This window comes from Musca vetustissima, unplaced genomic scaffold, assembly GCF_032173495.1.
Source record: "Musca vetustissima isolate MV318-11 ecotype Yass unplaced genomic scaffold, APGP_CSIRO_Mvet_v1 utg20336, whole genome shotgun sequence".
In the NCBI taxonomy this organism is placed as follows: Eukaryota; Metazoa; Arthropoda; class Insecta; order Diptera; family Muscidae; genus Musca; species Musca vetustissima.
This window is the reverse complement of record NW_026886023.1, coordinates 288,600-307,070: the sequence shown is the minus strand read 5'-3', so window position 1 is coordinate 307,070 and position 18,471 is coordinate 288,600. Positions and strand designations below refer to the sequence as shown.

General features: G+C 34.6%; 4 protein-coding genes across 4 annotated transcripts; 3 read left to right on the top strand and 1 right to left on the bottom strand.

Moving 5' to 3' along the window:
* Positions 1–726: 726 nt before the first annotated feature.
* On the bottom strand, positions 727–1,534 carry LOC133333488 (trypsin alpha-4). Its single transcript, XM_061541806.1, has one exon. It carries the CDS (start codon positions 1,514–1,516, stop codon positions 749–751), a length of 768 nt encoding a protein of 255 aa, XP_061397790.1. The 5' UTR covers positions 1,517–1,534; the 3' UTR covers positions 727–748.
* Positions 1,535–2,173: 639 nt separating this feature from the next.
* Positions 2,174–2,997, top strand: LOC133333489 (trypsin alpha-4-like). The gene has a single exon (XM_061541807.1). It carries the CDS (start codon positions 2,199–2,201, stop codon positions 2,964–2,966), a length of 768 nt encoding a protein of 255 aa, XP_061397791.1. The 5' UTR covers positions 2,174–2,198; the 3' UTR covers positions 2,967–2,997.
* Positions 2,998–4,046: 1,049 nt separating this feature from the next.
* On the top strand, positions 4,047–4,817 carry LOC133333484 (trypsin alpha-like). The gene has a single exon (XM_061541803.1). It carries the CDS (start codon positions 4,047–4,049, stop codon positions 4,815–4,817), a length of 771 nt encoding a protein of 256 aa, XP_061397787.1.
* A 7,099-nt stretch (positions 4,818–11,916) lies between these two features.
* Positions 11,917–12,690, top strand: LOC133333483 (trypsin alpha-like). Its single transcript, XM_061541802.1, has one exon. The coding sequence runs from the start codon at positions 11,917–11,919 to the stop codon at positions 12,688–12,690; it is 774 nt and encodes a 257-aa protein (XP_061397786.1).
* The last annotated feature ends 5,781 nt before the right edge of the window (positions 12,691–18,471 follow it).

Genomic DNA, 18,471 nt, shown 5'->3' with positions numbered 1-18,471 from the left:
GTCGAAATTTTTGATATTAGAGTTGAGGAAAAAACAGCTGACTTTCTCTACCTGGGTGACCTTATTAATAGGCTTTGAAATAAATCATATCAAAATATAAAGAAGAATTTCGACTTCTGGTCGATTTCAAGGTTATTCCCGCAGAAGTAGCATTATAATTTAGTAATTATATATTTAATAAAAAATTAATAATAAAAATAATATTTACCAAGTATTGTATTGAAAATACACCAAAATATATATTTTAATACATCTTAATTTTCGTTTTCACCAAGGTCTATTATTAATGTCATCCAGGAAGCAGAAAGTAGCAGTCACTATTGTGATTGAATAACCTTTATACTGTCAAAATGTTTACATATTTAAATGATAAATTTGAAATAATTTCAATAAGAGCTTTTATGAAGCCCAGTTTTTTTCTCTCAAATTTAATTCCAAAAATGTGGACGTTATTTACGTTTAATAACTTGAAGTCAATTCACAATAACGGCTTTTGACAGCAAACTTGACAAACAGCTGATATCCAGCTGATCTTCCTTAATGACCTTATTAATATGACTTGATTAATTCGTAATGGCCATGTCGAAGGACCACGTCGAAGGAGGACAGTATGTTTGAATTCTCCTATGTAAACCCGTTTTTTTTTTAAATATATCGAAATTTTACTATTTTCCGATGTTATTTCTCAACCAATAAAAACCAAAATTTTTTTAAATCGAAATTTTTTTATTTAAGTTCGTAATTAAATTTAAACAGAGTTGGCAGCATTGACAACCCAGGAACGGAGGTAAGCAACATCAGCATAGACACCAGGGTAGTTGGTGTAGGCACAGCCTTGACCCCAGGAGACAACACCAGCCAAAACACCACCGGATACCAATGGGCCGCCAGAGTCACCTTGGCAAGAGTCCTTACCGACAGTGTAGGCACAGATCATGCTGGCCTTGATTTGAGAGCCATAACCATAGGTGGAGGAAGCACATTGAGTGCGGCCAACAATCTTAAGGTCAACATAACGCAATTGAGCGGGGATGGAGCCACCGAAGGAAGTAGTACCCCAGCCGGAAACCTTAGCGGCAGCACCGTTGGCGGGAGCAGTGGTAGCCAAAGCGATAGCCTTGATGGTGGAGCTCATGGTCAAGGAGGAAGACAAACGGATGACAGCAATATCGTTAACCATGGTATTGGCATTGTAACCTTCGTGATTTTTGAAAGCGGCAACAGAAACCAAAACACCACCAGAGTTCCAGTAGGAAGAACCAGCACGGACCTTCAAGACGGAGGTGGACACGGATTGCAAGCAATGGGCAGCGGTGACAATGATTTTGCTAGAGTAGACGGAACCACCGCACGAGTGAGAGCCGGAACGTTGCAAAGAGATTTGCCAGGGGAAGGAGTTGATGGTGGTAGCAACACCGCCAACAATACGGCCATCCAATTGGGGCAACATACCCTCAGGTACGGCGGCGCCCAAAGCGCAAGCAGCGACAGACAATAAAATTACGAACTTCAACATGTTGATCGGAATAGAATCAACTACTGACATTTTCGTGTACTATGCGGCCGTTTTATACGAAAAATTATACGAAGATACGTTGGTGATAGATAATCGTAATATATGAATGATTTGAATAAGTACTTCGTTTTGAGATTATGTATTCAATTTATGTTTAAGCATATTTGGTTAAAATTCGGTGTTCTGTCTCCGTAAAAGTCGCTGGAAAACCCCTCTGGTTTTTTTTAAAAACCCGTGGATCCCTATAAACACCTTTGGGTCTTTGGATGTCTAAAAAACAACACTTCGGATACCCATGAGGATCTAGGTTTTATTTTGAGGAGACCTGTGGGTTTCTAAAAAGACCTACGATTTCTGTTATAGATAACAAAAGTTGCCCATCTAACTCCACCTGGTTTTCATTTGTTGTTGTTGTTACGCCTCCACACGCCCATGACCATAACAACCACTTCAATTCTGATAACACAAACAATCACAGTGACAACTTGATGACGATATGGCTAAGACATAATTTTGCAAAAATATTGACTTGTCTAATTTTTGGCACGGTAAAATCTGATTCTGCTTATCGGGTACTTCAGAAATTGCGCAGTAAAAATTGCTGGACATTAGGCCCAAATGTTGGCATATAAAAGTTAGCTGGATGGTGCTGAAGATCAGTAGTTGATTCTATTCCATCAACATGTTGAAGTTCGTTATTCTATTGTCTGTCGCTGCTTGCGCTTTGGGCGCCGCCGTACCTGAGGGTATGTTGCCCCAATTGGATGGCCGTATTGTTGGCGGTGTTGCTACCACCATCAGCTCCTTCCCCTGGCAAATCTCTTTGCAACGTTCCGGCTCTCACTCCTGTGGTGGTTCCGTCTACTCTAGCAAAATCATTGTCACCGCTGCCCATTGCTTGCAATCCGTCTCCACCTCCGTCTTGAAGGTCCGTGCTGGTTCTTCCTACTGGAACTCTGGTGGTGTTTTGGTCTCTGTTGCCGCTTTCAAGAACCACGAAGGTTACAATTCCCGCACCATGGTTAACGATATTGCTGTCATCCGTTTGTCTTCCTCCTTGACCATGAGCTCCACCATCAAGGCTATCGGTTTGGCTTCTACTGCTCCCGCTAACGGAGCTGCTGCTTCCGTCTCTGGCTGGGGCACTACCTCTTATGGTGGTTCCATCCCATCTCAATTGCGTTATGTCGATGTTAAGATTGTTGGCCGTACCCAATGTGCTTCCTCCACCTATGGTTATGGTTCTGAAATCAAGGCCAGCATGATCTGTGCCTACACTGTCGGTAAGGATGCTTGCCAAGGTGATTCCGGCGGCCCATTGGTATCCGGTGGTGTATTGGTTGGTGTTGTCTCCTGGGGTCAAGGCTGTGCCTACACCAACTACCCTGGTGTCTATGCTGATGTTGCTTACCTCCGTTCGTGGGTTGTCAATGCTGCCAACTCTGTTTAAATTATGAACTTGAAATAAACGAAAAACGATATTGATCATTTAAATTAAATGTTGTTTTATTAAGAAATGGGTTAAAAAAGGGTTCCAAGTTATATTTTTTCGGGACCTTAAAATGGAGGCCCTTTAAAAATATATAAAATACACTTAAGCGTTAGGGGTAAAAAATATATTGAAGATTTTCCATAGAGGATCCAAATTTATAGATAGGCTTTAAATATATTTTTAATGAAATGGAATCGATTCACTAAAAATATTCTCAAATTAGAAAAAATCCGATAGTATGTGGAAATAATTCTTTAAAAAATATTATTTATTTTAAAGAAGCTGACTCGGGTGACGTATACGTATTGTCAGCATTCATACAGACCTATGGCCCCAATATATGATATAATATAATCGTGTTTATAAAAGACATCGATTGCTATCGATTTCGCTCTGGATCTATAAAGGATCCAAATTTATAGATGGGCTTTAAAATATTTTTAAAGAAATTGAATCGATTTATAAAAAAATTCTCAAATCCAAAAAAATCAAAAATATATTTTTATAAAACATAAGCAGTAAATCGAACCGGGCTTAGAATTATTTCCCCTAAAAAGTACAACATGTCTGGAACCTAAAATATTTTTTGAAAATGTGACATTTTGCCCTTCAAGGCTCCATTAAAAATTCTATATTTTTAAGAAGCTGACTCGGGTGACGTATAAGTATTGTCAGCATTCATACGTACCTATGGCTCCCCTAATATATTATCATTGTAATAATAAAAGAGATTGATCCTTGGTATTCTAAAAATAAATTCACCTATAAATTCTTCACATTCTAGGTTGCAATATTATCCGAATTATTAACTGTCATTATTAATTTACCTCACTGTATCTCACGAAATACCCAGGGTGTTCTGTAAACTAAATACCTTAAAATTTATTGCCGATGTTTCAGTTATCAGGGAATTGAATACCAGCAAGATATGCCAGTGAAATTGTAATACCCTAGGTTGATAAATTATAATGGCCCTCTTATATAAATACAACGGGATGGAATACATATCCCATAGAAAAAAATATTTCCTTTTCCAAAATGTTAAAAATCGCGATTGTATTGGTGACTCTATCCTCCACCCTGGCTGCCAATATTCCCGGGGGCCTATTGCCTCAATTAAATGGTCGCATTGTTGGCGGTGTGGCCACCGACATTAGTTCTTATCCCTGGCAAATATCCCTACAACGTAGTGGCTATCATTCCTGTGGAGGTTCAATTTATTCCAAGAACATTGTCATAACCTCTGCCCATTGCATGCAGGATGTTACTATTTCTGTACTCAAAGTTCGTGCAGGATCTTCACAGTGGAATGAAGGAGGTATTTTACTTAACATAGCCTCGTTTAAGACCCATGAAGGTTTCAGCAGCTGGTCAATGGTAAATGATGTTGCTGTTCTCAGATTAAGTTCTTCCCTGATTTTTAGTCCCACAATACGGTCAATTGCTTTGGCCACCAAGTCACCTTTGGATAATGCAGCAGCTGTTGTTACGGGATGGGGTGCACGTTCATTTGAATCGGGTGTTTTGGCAAATACTTTGCAATATGTTAATGTCAGTATTGTAAGTAATGTGGAATGCCGTTCTCCCGTCTATGGTTATGGTTGGCAAATTCAACCCACCATGCTGTGTGCCTATGCCAAGGGTAAGGATGCCTTTCAAGGTGATTCAGGGGGACCATTGGTATCCGGAGGCCAATTAGTTGGTGTTGTTTCATGGGGTTATGGTTGTGCATTGCCCAATTATCCTGGGGTATATGCTGATGTTGCTGTCCTCAGGCCTTGGATTATTAGGGCTGCTTCGTCGATTTGAAGTTGGGAAGGAAAATATGCCATAGTTTGAAATATATATAATAAAGAAATTCCGTAAAATCTGCCTTTTTATCGTTTATCATCTGCGAAAATGTTTTTGTTTGTGGCGTATAAATAACGTCGACAGCCATACGCACCCGTGTACTTGGTATATAACATGTCTGCAGTGAAGTGCGCCTCTAATTTTTCGTTATTATCGATTTGAATAAGGGAGTTAATTACGACATATTTCGAAACTTTAATAATAAAGATAATATTAAATTTGGACTTCTTCTTTTTTTATTTATTTAAAAAAAGTATATTTTTATCTGAGTTTTTCTATTCATCATCTACGGAAATGTTTTGGTGTTTTTGTGACGTATAACTAACGTCGACAGTCATACGCTCTGGTGTACCGGCTTCAAAATCTGTCTTCAGTGGACTATATTGTGATAATTTTAAATTGTTCCATTTTATAATTTTGAGATCAGTTTCGTTATTATCGATTTGAAATAGGAAATACGACATTGTTCTAAATGTAAATAATAATTTTGGACCCCTTCATAGGTTGTTATTTATTAAAAAACAATGCTGCTTTTTATCTGTCTTTTTCTATTCTTCATGTTCGGAAATGTTTTGGGGCTTTCTTGACGTATAACTAACGTCGACAGTCATACGTACCCCGTGCACCTGCTTTAAAATCTGTCTGCAGTGAAGTACACCTCTAGAATGTGCTGTGCTAATTTTAAATTGTTCTAATTACTTATTTTAAAATCTGTTTTGCACAACAAAATCCATTGTTATCGTAGGATTTTGTTATGACGCCAACGTTTTTGGGTATATAGGAATTTCCAATTTTGCCCAACGAAATCTGAAGTGTTTTCTTTTTTTGTTTTCGAATATCAGATAATTTTGTCTAGTATAAAAACATGTATATTATCTTGTCTTGCTGAATTTGAGGGCGTACGTGCCAATTTGCGAATTTTTGATAGATTACCAGACGTTCTTATAAGGTAAACATATTTGTTTTAAGATCATTCCGAACAATACGTCTGGATTTTTTTTCATAAGTGGCGACAGTAATCATATGTCCACTATAAAGAAATCCTGAGCTCTTAAAAAATATCATCAGAAGGATTTAAAGAATATTTGTTAGTAATGTGAGAGCTTTAAGAGTGAATTTTAAAATAATAACCCTGGAGCTATGAGCAAGATTTTTTTAGAGAATAGTTTTAGAAGTTCACAGAGAGCTATAAACGATAAATAAAAACAAAATCGAAAATATTCAAAACTTGTACTAGATGCATAGACAAAGTAAATTGTAAGTTTGAAGTTCGTTGGCGTATAAGTGGTGACAGTAATCATACGCCCCTTGGTCCACTATGAAAAAATAATTTATGAAATGTAGCATGAGGTTTTAAAGAATTTTCCTAGATGGAAATATTCCTAGAAAAATCCACGGTGTGGATTTTTGGAAGAAGAGCTAGGAGAGTAAAATTTTCTATTTTTTAATATTTTAGAGAATATTTTTAAAAGTTTCCGGAGAACTATCAACGACAAATAAAAAAACAAATTCATTTCCAAACACAACAATATTTATTGAATTCTTTTTTAACCATTTCTAATTATAATTAAACCGAATTAGCTGCACTGACAACCCATGAACGCAGCGTGGCAACATCAGCATAGACACCAGGATAATTGGCAAAAGCACATCCATAACCCCAAGAGACAACACCAACCAAAACACCACCCGATACCAATGGACCACCCGAGTCACCTTGACAGGCATCCTTACCGGTGGCATAGGCACAAATCATTGTCGGTTTAACTTCCGAACCATAACCGTACGAGTTACTTGCACAAGCTGCCTGGCTAACAATGCTAACATCAACATATTGCAAAGTGCTGGGTAGCGAACCCGAACCATATGATTGTGTACCCCAGCCAGAGACAACAGCGGCGGCACCATTAGCCGGAGCCTTTGAGGCCAATGGAATAGCTTTAATGGTCGAACCAAATGTCAGCGAGGAACTCAAACGCACCACAGCAATATCATTGACCATAGTCCAGGAATTGTAGCCTTCGTGATTTTTGAAAGAAGCCACAGCAACTAAAACACCGCCAGCATTCCAATTGGTGGAGCCGGCACGTACTTTCAGCACAGAGGTGGACACCGATTGCAAGCAATGGGCAGCGGTAACAACGATATTGCCGGAATACAAAGAACCACCGCAGGAGTGAGAACCGGAACGTTGCAAAGATATTTGCCAGGGGAAGGAATTGATGGTGGTAGCAACACCACCCACAATGCGGCCATCCAATTGCGGCAACATACCCTCTGGTATGGCGGCGCCCAAAGCACAGGCAACGCTGGCCAATAATATAATGGTCTTCAACATTTTCGGGAAATTCAAACTTGGAATGAGGTTTCGAATGTGAATTGTTTGGTATTTATAGGAAAAAAAGACCTTGAAATAATGCACTTACGAAATTTACATTGTAATGGTACCCCATTTTTCAAGTGCATTGTGCTGGCTTTCGCCTGGAGTGCATTGATATCTATTACACCCAGAATGATAACAAGGAGAATTATTATTATTTTTTTTTCATTGGTATTTGTTGTTGAGGAAATTCCCAAGATTTGATGATAACACAGGGAATGTGATAAAGAATTCATTAATCCCAAAACTTGGAAAAACCAAAAAATATCTTCTTAAGGAAGTGATTGATGACCGATTGCACTTGGAAATTAATTGAAATGCTGAAGATGTCATCTTATGGATCCTTTGAAGGGGGTTTTCAAAGGGGTACACAATCGAATCCACACACAATTGTTCGTCATTGCTGATAATAAAAAAAAATTAATCGAAATATTGGATAAATAATTTTTGCGTTCATTCAGTTGTTCGAAAATTATCGCGTTTAAAGTTCAATGATCTTTCGGGAAGAAATTATCCGTTCATATTTTTTTATTTCAAAGTTTGAAGATAATATATTTCTATGAAAAGCTGACGTATAAGTAACGACAACACGCATACGCACATATACACCCTTAACCAATTAGCACTTGAAAAAAATGAAAGCTGAACAGTTCAAGCTAATTTTTTACAATCATTTTAAAAGTAATTTATTTCTCAGAATATTGGTTGGAATTTTTGAGCGGTTTCTTGTGCAAAATAGTTAGATATGCCCCTCAATAAGTCACGTTTTTACATAATATACTATTACATACTTATAGATATGTTAACACATGACATATCATGCTCTCAACATATCATTGTAGATAAACCCTTTTCTAGGCACGTGTTAGTACTTCAGCCTTAAAGTACTCTAAAATCAATTTACACTATCTGTTAGCCAGTTACATAGTCAACGATTTTGTCTAACGTGACCAAATACCTCTCTAGATAGCTGTAAAAATGTAATCGATATCTTAAGTATATAGATAATTTATATTTTCAATTACTTCTTCGAAAACTATCACATTTTAAGTAGAAAAGTTCAATGATCTCTACGGAATTATTGCACTTAATGGAAATTAGAGAGTATTTAAAAGGTAGGTAATCCTTGGCGCATAAGTAACGACAGCACGTATACGTACTGTATGTATCCCATGCAAATTCAATTTAATCCTATAATCGCATTACTAAGGCAATTATTTTTAATTATTTGTAATTAAATGTAATTATTTTATCAAACATTTCTTCAAAATGTTTAAAAATCCACTTTTAAATATCCACGCTTCTCGGTTTGAGAGTGCTCGAGTGGTTCTATATTCTGAGCCTGGGTAATATTTCGCGATATTTGCACCCTCTTGACCGATTAGAGGTCAACAAATATTACACATATTCAGTACAGCCCTTCTAATCACTTGTCCAGATTCCCTTCATCCTGGGTTGTGTTGTGATGTTCGGCTTTTAATTTTGGCCTATATATCGACTCGAAAAAAACACCAAAAAATAAGTTTTCGGTCCACGTCATCCCAAAATTATTATCTAATTATCACCGAAAATTATAGGCATTGTCGGTGACCATAACTTCAACCTCATGGAACATTTCAAAATCATCAGTGCTTTATTTCCGCCCTTTGGTGTGGTAATGGTTTACTAAATAATATATGAATACGTAAATATTTAAGTGTAACTCTCACACCCGAGTACATACGACAATAAAATTGGTATCAAGTTAAAGGTCAACCACCCCTCTTGGATATACTATCAACTTCTCGGTTCTATGCCATTCAGGGGTAAATCTATACGCTATAGAACACAAATTTTGTACTTTTTCACACAAAAGTCTTTGGCCCGATCCCCTTCTTCGTGCAAAAATTCGCGGTGTTTGGGTCATAATTGCGACCAGAAAAACCGACAAAAATAATGTTTGTTGGTCCATTTCATCCCCTAAATATTAACCGATCTTTTCCAAAAACGATAGGGGTCTTCATTGGCCAGAACCCATCCTACATGCAAAATTTCGTGAAGATTGTCTAGATCGACTCAGCTAGTCGAGATATGACGATCGGTATACTTAAAGGTGGGTCTAGGACCAATATTTTGCCGCGTTACAAACTTTTGGGCTGCACAAAGCTATAATACCCTGACAACATAGTTGTGTAGGGTATACAAATCCACGCTTTAAGGCCTGAGAGTTCTTCTAAAAATATTCTTTCAAAATCAACTCTTGGGAGTTATTTTCTTAAAAATTCAGGCTTTTAGGTCTGAGAGTTCTTCAAAAATTATTCCTTAAAAGCCTACGCTTCTAGATGTTAGAGTTCATATACAAATATTATTTAAAAATTAACGCTTCTAGATCTCGATGTTCTTCTATAAAATTGTCAAAAATCCAAGCTACTAAGTCTGAGAGTTCTTTAAAAATCTACACTTTCTTCTAGAAATCTTCTTTAAAAATCTACGCTTTCTTCTAGAAATCTTCTTTAAAAATCTACGCTTTCTTCTAGAAATCTTCTTTAAAAATCTACGCTTTCTTCTAGAAATCTTCTTTAAAAATCTACGCTTTCTTCTAGAAATCTTCTTTAAAAATCTACGCTTTCTTCTAGAAATCTTCTTTAAAAATCTACGCTTTCTTCTAGAAATCTTCTTTAAAAATCTACGCTTTCTTCTAGAAATATTCTTTAAGACTCCACGCATTTGAAGCTCAGGGTGGGCTAGAAATCTTCTTTAAAAATCCACGCATTTGAAGCTCAGGGTGGGCTAGAAATCTTCTTTAAAAATCTACGCTTTCTTCTAGAAATCTTCTTTAAAAATCTACGCTTTCTTCTAGAAATCTTCTTTAAAAATCTACGCTTTCTTCTAGAAATCTTCTTTAAAAATCTACGCTTTCTTCTAGAAATCTTCTTTAAAAATCTACGCTTTCTTCTAGAAATCTTCTTTAAAAATCTACGCTTTCTTCTAGAAATCTTCTTTAAAAATCTACGCTTTCTTCTAGAAATCTTCTTTAAAAATCTACGCTTTCAGATCTCAATGTTCTTCTAAAAATATTCTTTAAAAATCTACGCTTTCAGATCTCAATGTTCTTCTAAAAATATTCTTTAAAAATCTACGCTTTCTTCTAGAAATATTCTTTAAAAATCTTCGCTTTCAGGTCTCAATGTTCTTCTAAAAATATTCTTTAAAAATCTACCCTTTCAGGTCTCAATGTTCTTCTAAAAATATTCTTTAAAAATCTACGCTTTCAGATCTCAATGTTCTTCTAAAAATATTCTTTAAAAATCTACGCTTTCAGATCTCAATGTTCTTCTAAAAATATTCTTTAAAAATCTACGCTTTCTTCTAGAAATATTCTTTAAAAATCTTCGCTCTCTCAATGTTCTTCTAAAAATAATCTTTAAAAATCTACGCTTTCAGGTCTCAATGTTCTTCTAAAAATATTCTTTAAAAATCTACGCTTTCAGATCTCAATGTTCTTCTAAAAATATTCTTTAAAAATCTACCCTTTCAGGTCTCAATGTTCTTCTAAAAATATTCTTTAAAAATCTACCCTTTCAGGTCTCAATGTTCTTCTAAAAATATTCTTTAAAAATCTACGCTTTCAGATCTCAATGTTCTTTTAAAAATATTCTTTAAACATCTAAGCTTTTTCTAGAAATATTCTTTAAAAATTCACGCTTCCAGGTCTCAATGTTCTTCTAAAAATATTCTTTAAAAATCCACGCTTTATGGTCTAAAAATATTTATTAAAATCCATGCTTCGAGGTCTGAGAGTACTTTAACAAATCCACGATTCTAGATCTCCAAGATCTTCTAAAATTATTCTTTAAAAATCCACGTTCTTCAGAGTTCTTCTAAAGGTATTCACATTTTTCACTTCGAAAATTATTCTTTAAATGTTCTTTTAAGAAACGCCGGTAAATATGCTATATTTCTTTGTAGGATAGATGTATGGTGCGTATAAGTATTGTCGTTATGTATACGACATAAACTCCTATGCCGTAAATTCTTCTGGGTTACTCCAAAAATGAGATATTACTCAAATTAGTGAGTGATTTTCGAGATTTACTATGATGATTTGTTGACCACTGGACTTAGGAGATTAGTTTCCCTCAGTATCTTAGCCATAATGACAATATCACTTGATAAGCTGATAATCAGGAAAAAAGTTTTAGTTTCGTACTTCAGTTTGCCGTTGTAAATATTTTAGTAAGGCTTTAGAAAATATTCAATATTTTTAATGTTATTAACATTTTAAATCAAAACTATTGTTTATAACAATAATAGCTACTAATCATTTACAAATATTTTTGCAAAAAAATGTCAAAACTTTCCCCTATCATAAATAATTGTCGTCAAGGTCTTAGACATAGACTTAAGCTGAATATCAATCATTCACACTACTCAATGAAATAGTATTTGAAAACTTAATACCCCAACAAGAGAATGGCCACAATATATTACAAGAATTACAAATTATGAGACCCTTCAATACCCCATACCAATTGTAAGCAGAAGAATTACAACGATAAGATAAGGTGACAATAGTAAGGTATCTCCGATCATCAACTGCAATTACATTGGGCATTACATGCAATGCATTTTTCATATAAATACTAGACCCATTTCCGAAGCAAAATATCAGTTCTTCTTTTTTCGAATTTTGAAAACATGTTGAAATCCGTTATCGTCTTGTCTGCCCTGGTGGCTTGTGCCATGGGTGCGGCTGCACCTGAAGGTATGTTACCCCAATTGGATGGCCGTATTGTAGGTGGTGTCTCCACAACCATTACCGCTTACCCTTGGCAAATCTCCCTTCAACGTAGTGGTTCTCACTCCTGTGGTGGTTCGGTTTATTCGGCCAACATCATTGTTACCGCTGCCCATTGCTTGCAATCTGTCTCCACCTCTGTGTTGAAAGTACGTGCTGGTTCCACCTACTGGAATTCCGGTGGTGTTTTGGTATCCGTTGCTGCTTTCAAAAATCACGAAGGTTACAATTCTCGTACCATGGTCAACGATATTGCTGTCATCCGTTTGAGTTCTTCACTGACATTCGGTTCCACCATTAAGGCTATTGCTTTGACCACCAATGCTCCTGCTAATGGTGCTGCTGCTGTTGTTTCGGGCTGGGGTACTAAAGCTTCTGGATCATCGTCGCTACCCACCACCTTGCAATATGTCGATGTGAATATTGTCAGTCAAAGCCAATGTTCTTCTTCGGCTTATGGTTATGGTTCGGAAGTTAAGCCTACTATGATTTGTGCCTATGCTGCTGGTAAGGACTCTTGCCAAGGTGATTCCGGCGGTCCATTGGTATCGGGTGGTAAATTGGTTGGTGTTGTATCCTGGGGTTATGGTTGTGCTTTCCCCAATTATCCCGGTGTGTATGCTGATGTTGCCACTCTACGTTCTTGGGTTGTTGCCACCGCCAGTTCGGTGTAAAAAAAGTTTTATGAGAACTCAAAAAAAGATTTAATAAAAATTTGATGAACATTTAAAATGATTGTGGTTATATTAATTGGGCTCATGGGTGCGTATAAGTGTTGTTGTTATGTATACGCAATATAAGGGAAAAAGCTTTCCCCAGTTTTAGGAGATCTCTGAGGCCTATATGAGTTTATTTTATAGAGTAGTTTTTAAAGGAATCTTAGAGATATCAGCGTAGATTTTTAAACAATATTTTGGGAAGAATTTAGAGACCTATAAGCTTGGATTTTTAAAGAATGTTTTTAGAAGAACTCTGAAGAACAACGTAGAGACCTTAAAGAGTGGATTTTTAAAGAATATTTAGGGAAGAATATTGAGACCTATAAGCGTGGATTTTTAATGAATATATTGGAAAGAATTTAGAGACCTAAAAGCGTGGATTTTTAATGAATATTTTGGGAAACAACTTAGAGACCTATAAGCGTGTATTTTTAAAGAATCTTTTTAGAAGAACTCTGAAGACTTGAAGTGTGGATTTTTAAAGAATATCTTGGCAACGACTTAGAGACCTTAAAGAGCGAATTTTTAAAGAATATTTTGGGAAGAACTTAGATACCTTGAAGCGTGGATTTTTAAAGAATATTTTGAGAACAACTTAGAGACCTTAAAGAGAGGATTTTAAAGAATATTTAGGGAAGAATTTAGAGACCTATAAGCGTGGATTTTTATTGAATATTTTGGGAAGAATTTAGAGGCCTAAAAGCGTGGATTTATATAGAATATTTTGGGAAGAATTTAGAGACCTAAAAACGTGAATTTTTTAAAGAATGTCTTTGGAAGAACTTAGAGGCCTAAAAGCGTGGATTTTTAAAGGATATTTTGGGAAGAACTGGAAGATATAAAAGCGTTGATTTTTGAAAAATATTTTGGGAACAACATAGAGACCTAAAAGCGTGGATTTTTTAAGAATATTTTGGGAAGAACTTAGAAACCTAAAAGCGTGGATTTTTAAAGGATATTTTTAGAATACCCCGAGAGCTATTAGCGTGCGTTTTTTATTGTATCATAATTTGAGAAGAACCTTGAGGCCTTGAAATTTGTATTTTTAAGAATATTTTTGGAGAACTCTCAGACCTTGATCCCGAAATGATGATTCGAAAGTATTTCCCTCAATAGATTTTTTGCGTACAAATCGGAAATTGGAGCCTATTTTTAATATATCTATAATGGTGGCGCATAAGTAACGACAACACGTATACGCACATATGTACCATATATAATTTCAATTTCATTTTATCCTGAAAATTTTAAAGAATTTTTTAGAAGAGCTCTGAAGAATATTTTTAGAAGAACTCTGAAGACTAAAAGAGAATACACAGAGAGCTATTAGCGTGCGTTTTTTGTATTATAATTTGAGAAGAACTTTGAGGCCTTGAAGTGTGTATTTTTACAGAATATTTTGGGAAGAACTAGCATACCTAGATGCGTGGATTTTCATGGATATTTTTAGAATTACTCTGAGATCTAGAAGCTTATTTCTTTGAATAATATTTTCAGAACTACTATGAGGCCTGCTAGCGTTGATTTTTAAACAATATTTTTTTAAGTGTCCCAGTTTCATTAATAAATATTTTTGAAAAGACTCTCAGAGCATTAATTTATTAATTTTTTTTATATCGAACCTGAGAGCTTTAATCTAATTTATATTTTGCAGCCCTTATACTAGATCTTGTAGAGCACTTATGCGTATACGTTACGACATTACTTATACGCAATAATATACGAAAAAAATCCCAATGCTTCCTATATACAAAAATATCTACGCCAAAATCATATGACCTCAGTATTTTTCCTCTATATGTATTTGTTCCCTATACATATAAACAACAAAAGAAATTACTTTTCAATTATCGTGTTTATGTTTTGTACCCATTATCAAAAAAATTTCAAGTGATTTTTTTTTACTAACAATAAACAAAAACCTTTTTTAATAAAATGGCGTGAGCTAGCAAGCGAGAGACGCGTGGTCATTGTCCTGCGTCATCATAAAATCACCCATTTTTTGATTGCCAAATTATTATCAGTTATTTTATTTTAAAATGTCAGAATTTGTTTGCCAATATTTACTTTTTGTTTTCATAATTAAACTTGGACTTCTTTTGTGTTGTGAAATTATCAGCATATCTGTGGAAAATCTTGCTTGCTGAAGTGTGCTTGTTTTATTTTGAGACATATTTGATATTTATTTTTATATAAAATGTTTTTTGATTGTTGTTGAACTATTTTTCATATCACAAAAAAGAAACATAACTATTTGTCTGACAAGTCCAAAGTGTTATGGGAATAGCCAACATGACACGCGTAGAAACGTGAATGTTGGATGATACAAAATATGGTATAAGTCCATATGTTAGGTAATCATTAATAGTGCGTATAAGTGCTGTTGTTATGTATACGACACATACTATCAGTGCTTTAGAAGGACTCTGTGCGCTATAGATCTGGATTTTTAAATAGAATATTTCTAGAAGGATTCACAGATATATAGGAGAGCATTTTAAGGGATCCTGAAATCCATATGTGTTTTTAGGAATATTTTAGGATAGACTTTTTTTCTATAGACGTGGGTGGGGATTTTTTAAAAATATCTTTAGAAGTTCCCTGAGAGCTTTTTAAAATTGTTATATTGGTTAGGCAGTCGTTAATAGTAGTTATTTTATGTTTATTGGTGCGTATAAGTGTTGTCGACACGTATACGCCACATACTATAAGTGGCTCTAAGGACTCTGTGAGATAAAGGACAGGATTTTTAAATATAATATTTCCTGAATGACACAGAGATATATGAGAGGATTTAAAGGATTCTGAAATCTATAAGTTTGGTTTTTAAGAATATTCTGGGAGAAACTTTTTGATCTATAGGAGTGGAGATTTAAATATTAGTTTTAGAAGTACATTGAGAGCTATAAGTGTGGATTTTTTTCATAATATCTTTGAAAGATCCCTGATAGCTTTTTAAGGTTGTTTAATTGGTTAGGCAATATATTTAATATTTGTTATGTCATGTTGATTGGTGTGTATAAGTGTTGTCGACACGTATACGCCACATACTATAAGTACTATAGAAGGTCTCTGCGCGCTATAGGTCTGGATTTTAAAATAAAATAGTTCTAGAAGGATTCACAAAGATATATGTTTTTTAAGAATATTGGGGGATCGACTTTTAAATTATAAGTTTTAGGTCTTTGAATATATGTGATAAGAATTTGCCTCCATAATTGACAAATCCAGTTTGATGATTTTAACTCAAAAGTAGCATCTGTTCAAAACCGGTAATGACAACGAAACTAAAACACATTTAGTGATTGATTAGGCAAAACTGTGGACGTTGGCAAAACTATGAACGTGCTTATCGAAAATCATATTCGGCCCACTAACAATTTAGATAAGACTATTCACACTTTTACTACTTTCAAAATATTTTAAAGTGATTGCCAAAATATTATTTCTTTATATCTGGCGTGTATGTGTCTTGACCAATTAGAGATCAATTCATGATAATATATTTTGTTGTTGTTTTAAATTGGTATTTAGGGAAAACTTGGAATGGTCGATAAGCGATTGAATTCCAAGAATCTGAGAAAAAGCAATTCATACCGGTTCTTTTTTATCAGTAGCGTCCAGTTACATTTTTGTTCAAATTGCCGGTTGATCCGAAGTGTCTTTGGAGTTCTGTACATATGTATTGGTAATATAAGGCCTTATAAATATATTAAATTAGTTAGAAATATGATTTTGATATTGAAGATCTACAGAATGGAGAGATTCTTTTTCTTTTGATAATATTCAGTGTCATTCCCTGCAAAATAGGCGTGGTTTATTTGCCACAGCTTGTTTACCAGAAAATTTTGTTTTTTCATTATTTAACCAATCAGAAAAGTCAATTTTGTACAGTTATGACTAGATTAATTTTAGATAAGATTGTCGATAACATTTTGAGTGTGATTACTAATTTGATTGTTTATCAGAAATCGGAAACAATTAAAAAAATGGCGGGTCATTTTTAATTAAAGTTCATTGATTCGTTGGCTTATTAGGTGTTGCTGTTGTTTTAAAATAATCAAATACATCTTTTGTATATTTGTCTACACCCTCCTAGCTTGGAGGTAATTGAAAATGTTAATCTAAAAATTCGAAATTATTTATAAAATAGTTGAGTTTTAAAATTAACTGTTTGAGTTTATAGAAAATTTATCTGGGGTGAATTGAATTGGACAATAAATTGCTTTACTTGTTTTACATTATTTTTCAATAATTTCAAAATAAAAATAATTTTGACAGTTTGAATAGGAATCAGCTGTTCTAGCTGTATGACCGTATATAAGAGCTAAGAGCTGTCATTGTGATTTATTTATTCTAAAAAATATTTTGTAACAATATCTATTAATAAGGTCACCCAGCTACCGAAAGGCAGCTGACTTTGTTTACGTTTTCATAATGGAAGTCTATTCACAATAATGGATTTTGACAGCAAACCTGAGAGGCAGCTGTTTAGCCTTGAACAAAATATATTGATAAGGTCAAGTGAATCAACTGTTTTCTTGCAAGCCTAATGTCAAAAAATTGGACTTTGTTTACGTTTTCCTAATGGAAGCCAATTCACAGTAATGGATTTTGACAGCAAACTTATGAATCAGCTGATATCCAGTTGGTCTCCCTGGATGACCTTATTAATAGGCCATGATTTTGTACAATACACGAAGCCTTATTGTGAATTGAATTCACAGCATGAAAAACGTAAATAATCAAGTTCAACGCCTATTAATGAGGTCATCCAGTGAGACCTGATAAATATCAGCTGTTTCTCAAGTTTGCTGTCATTTGTTCATTATTGTGAATTGACTTCCATTATGTAAATTTAATATGAAGCGATCAACACTAAATAAAAAAAATAAAATAAGAATAAAAAGTTATACCTTATATAAAGCGAATGAAAAATCCTGTGTGTAATTCCGAAGAATCCGAACCATATTCTGAGCATATATCTGTCCGCAAACCGACAGACACTTTTTTACTTGTATTTTGGTTTTTTTTTTGACCTTATTAATAATTTTTGATCTAGTTTTTTGACAAACAAAAAAGTTCCATAAAATATATGTTTGGTCAGTAAAACATTTTATATTTTCCATGACCTTATTAATATGGCAATTATCGCAAATTTGCTGTAAAAGGACTGTATTGTGAATTTAATTTACATCATGGAAATGTTAATTGACAATTATGTTAACAGTTTGACAGTTGATAAACGCGATATGGAATACACTTCTACTTACTGTGAATAAGGATTATTTATTTCTATTTACTAAAAGTGATCCTCTTCTAACAAAAAATATGATCTTAAAATCGACAAGAAAAACTATGATCTGATGACAGTCAATACCATTGACCTACTGAATGGGTTGCAGAAAAACTTTCTTCCTATAACGACCACCATCAGCATAAACTTAGTAGTAACTTTCCCCATGGCAAAATCGTAACAAGTGTTTTCTTTGATTCCATAAAACCACGTATGAAGTGTTTGGGAAAATCCTCAAACGTACCACTTAACATTTCATATAGTGATAACTTTTGGGAAATTCCATCTAAAAGTTAAGCGGCATAACATTGTGGTGTGTCAAATTGAACATAGCACTTTTCGCTAATCTTTAAAGTATATCAGAATGGAAAATCCACAATCCAAACACTTCACATTTCATATGGTGACAAATATTTGGGATATCCCATCTCAAAGTCGAA

Excerpts from the sequence above, each read along its gene's own strand:
- LOC133333484 (XM_061541803.1), top strand. The coding sequence starts at position 4,047 with ATGTTAAAAATCGCGATTGTATTGGTGACTCTATCCTCCACCCTGGCT.
- LOC133333488 (XM_061541806.1), bottom strand. The coding sequence starts at position 1,516 with ATGTTGAAGTTCGTAATTTTATTGTCTGTCGCTGCTTGCGCTTTGGGC.
- LOC133333483 (XM_061541802.1), top strand. The coding sequence starts at position 11,917 with ATGTTGAAATCCGTTATCGTCTTGTCTGCCCTGGTGGCTTGTGCCATG.
- LOC133333489 (XM_061541807.1), top strand. The coding sequence starts at position 2,199 with ATGTTGAAGTTCGTTATTCTATTGTCTGTCGCTGCTTGCGCTTTGGGC.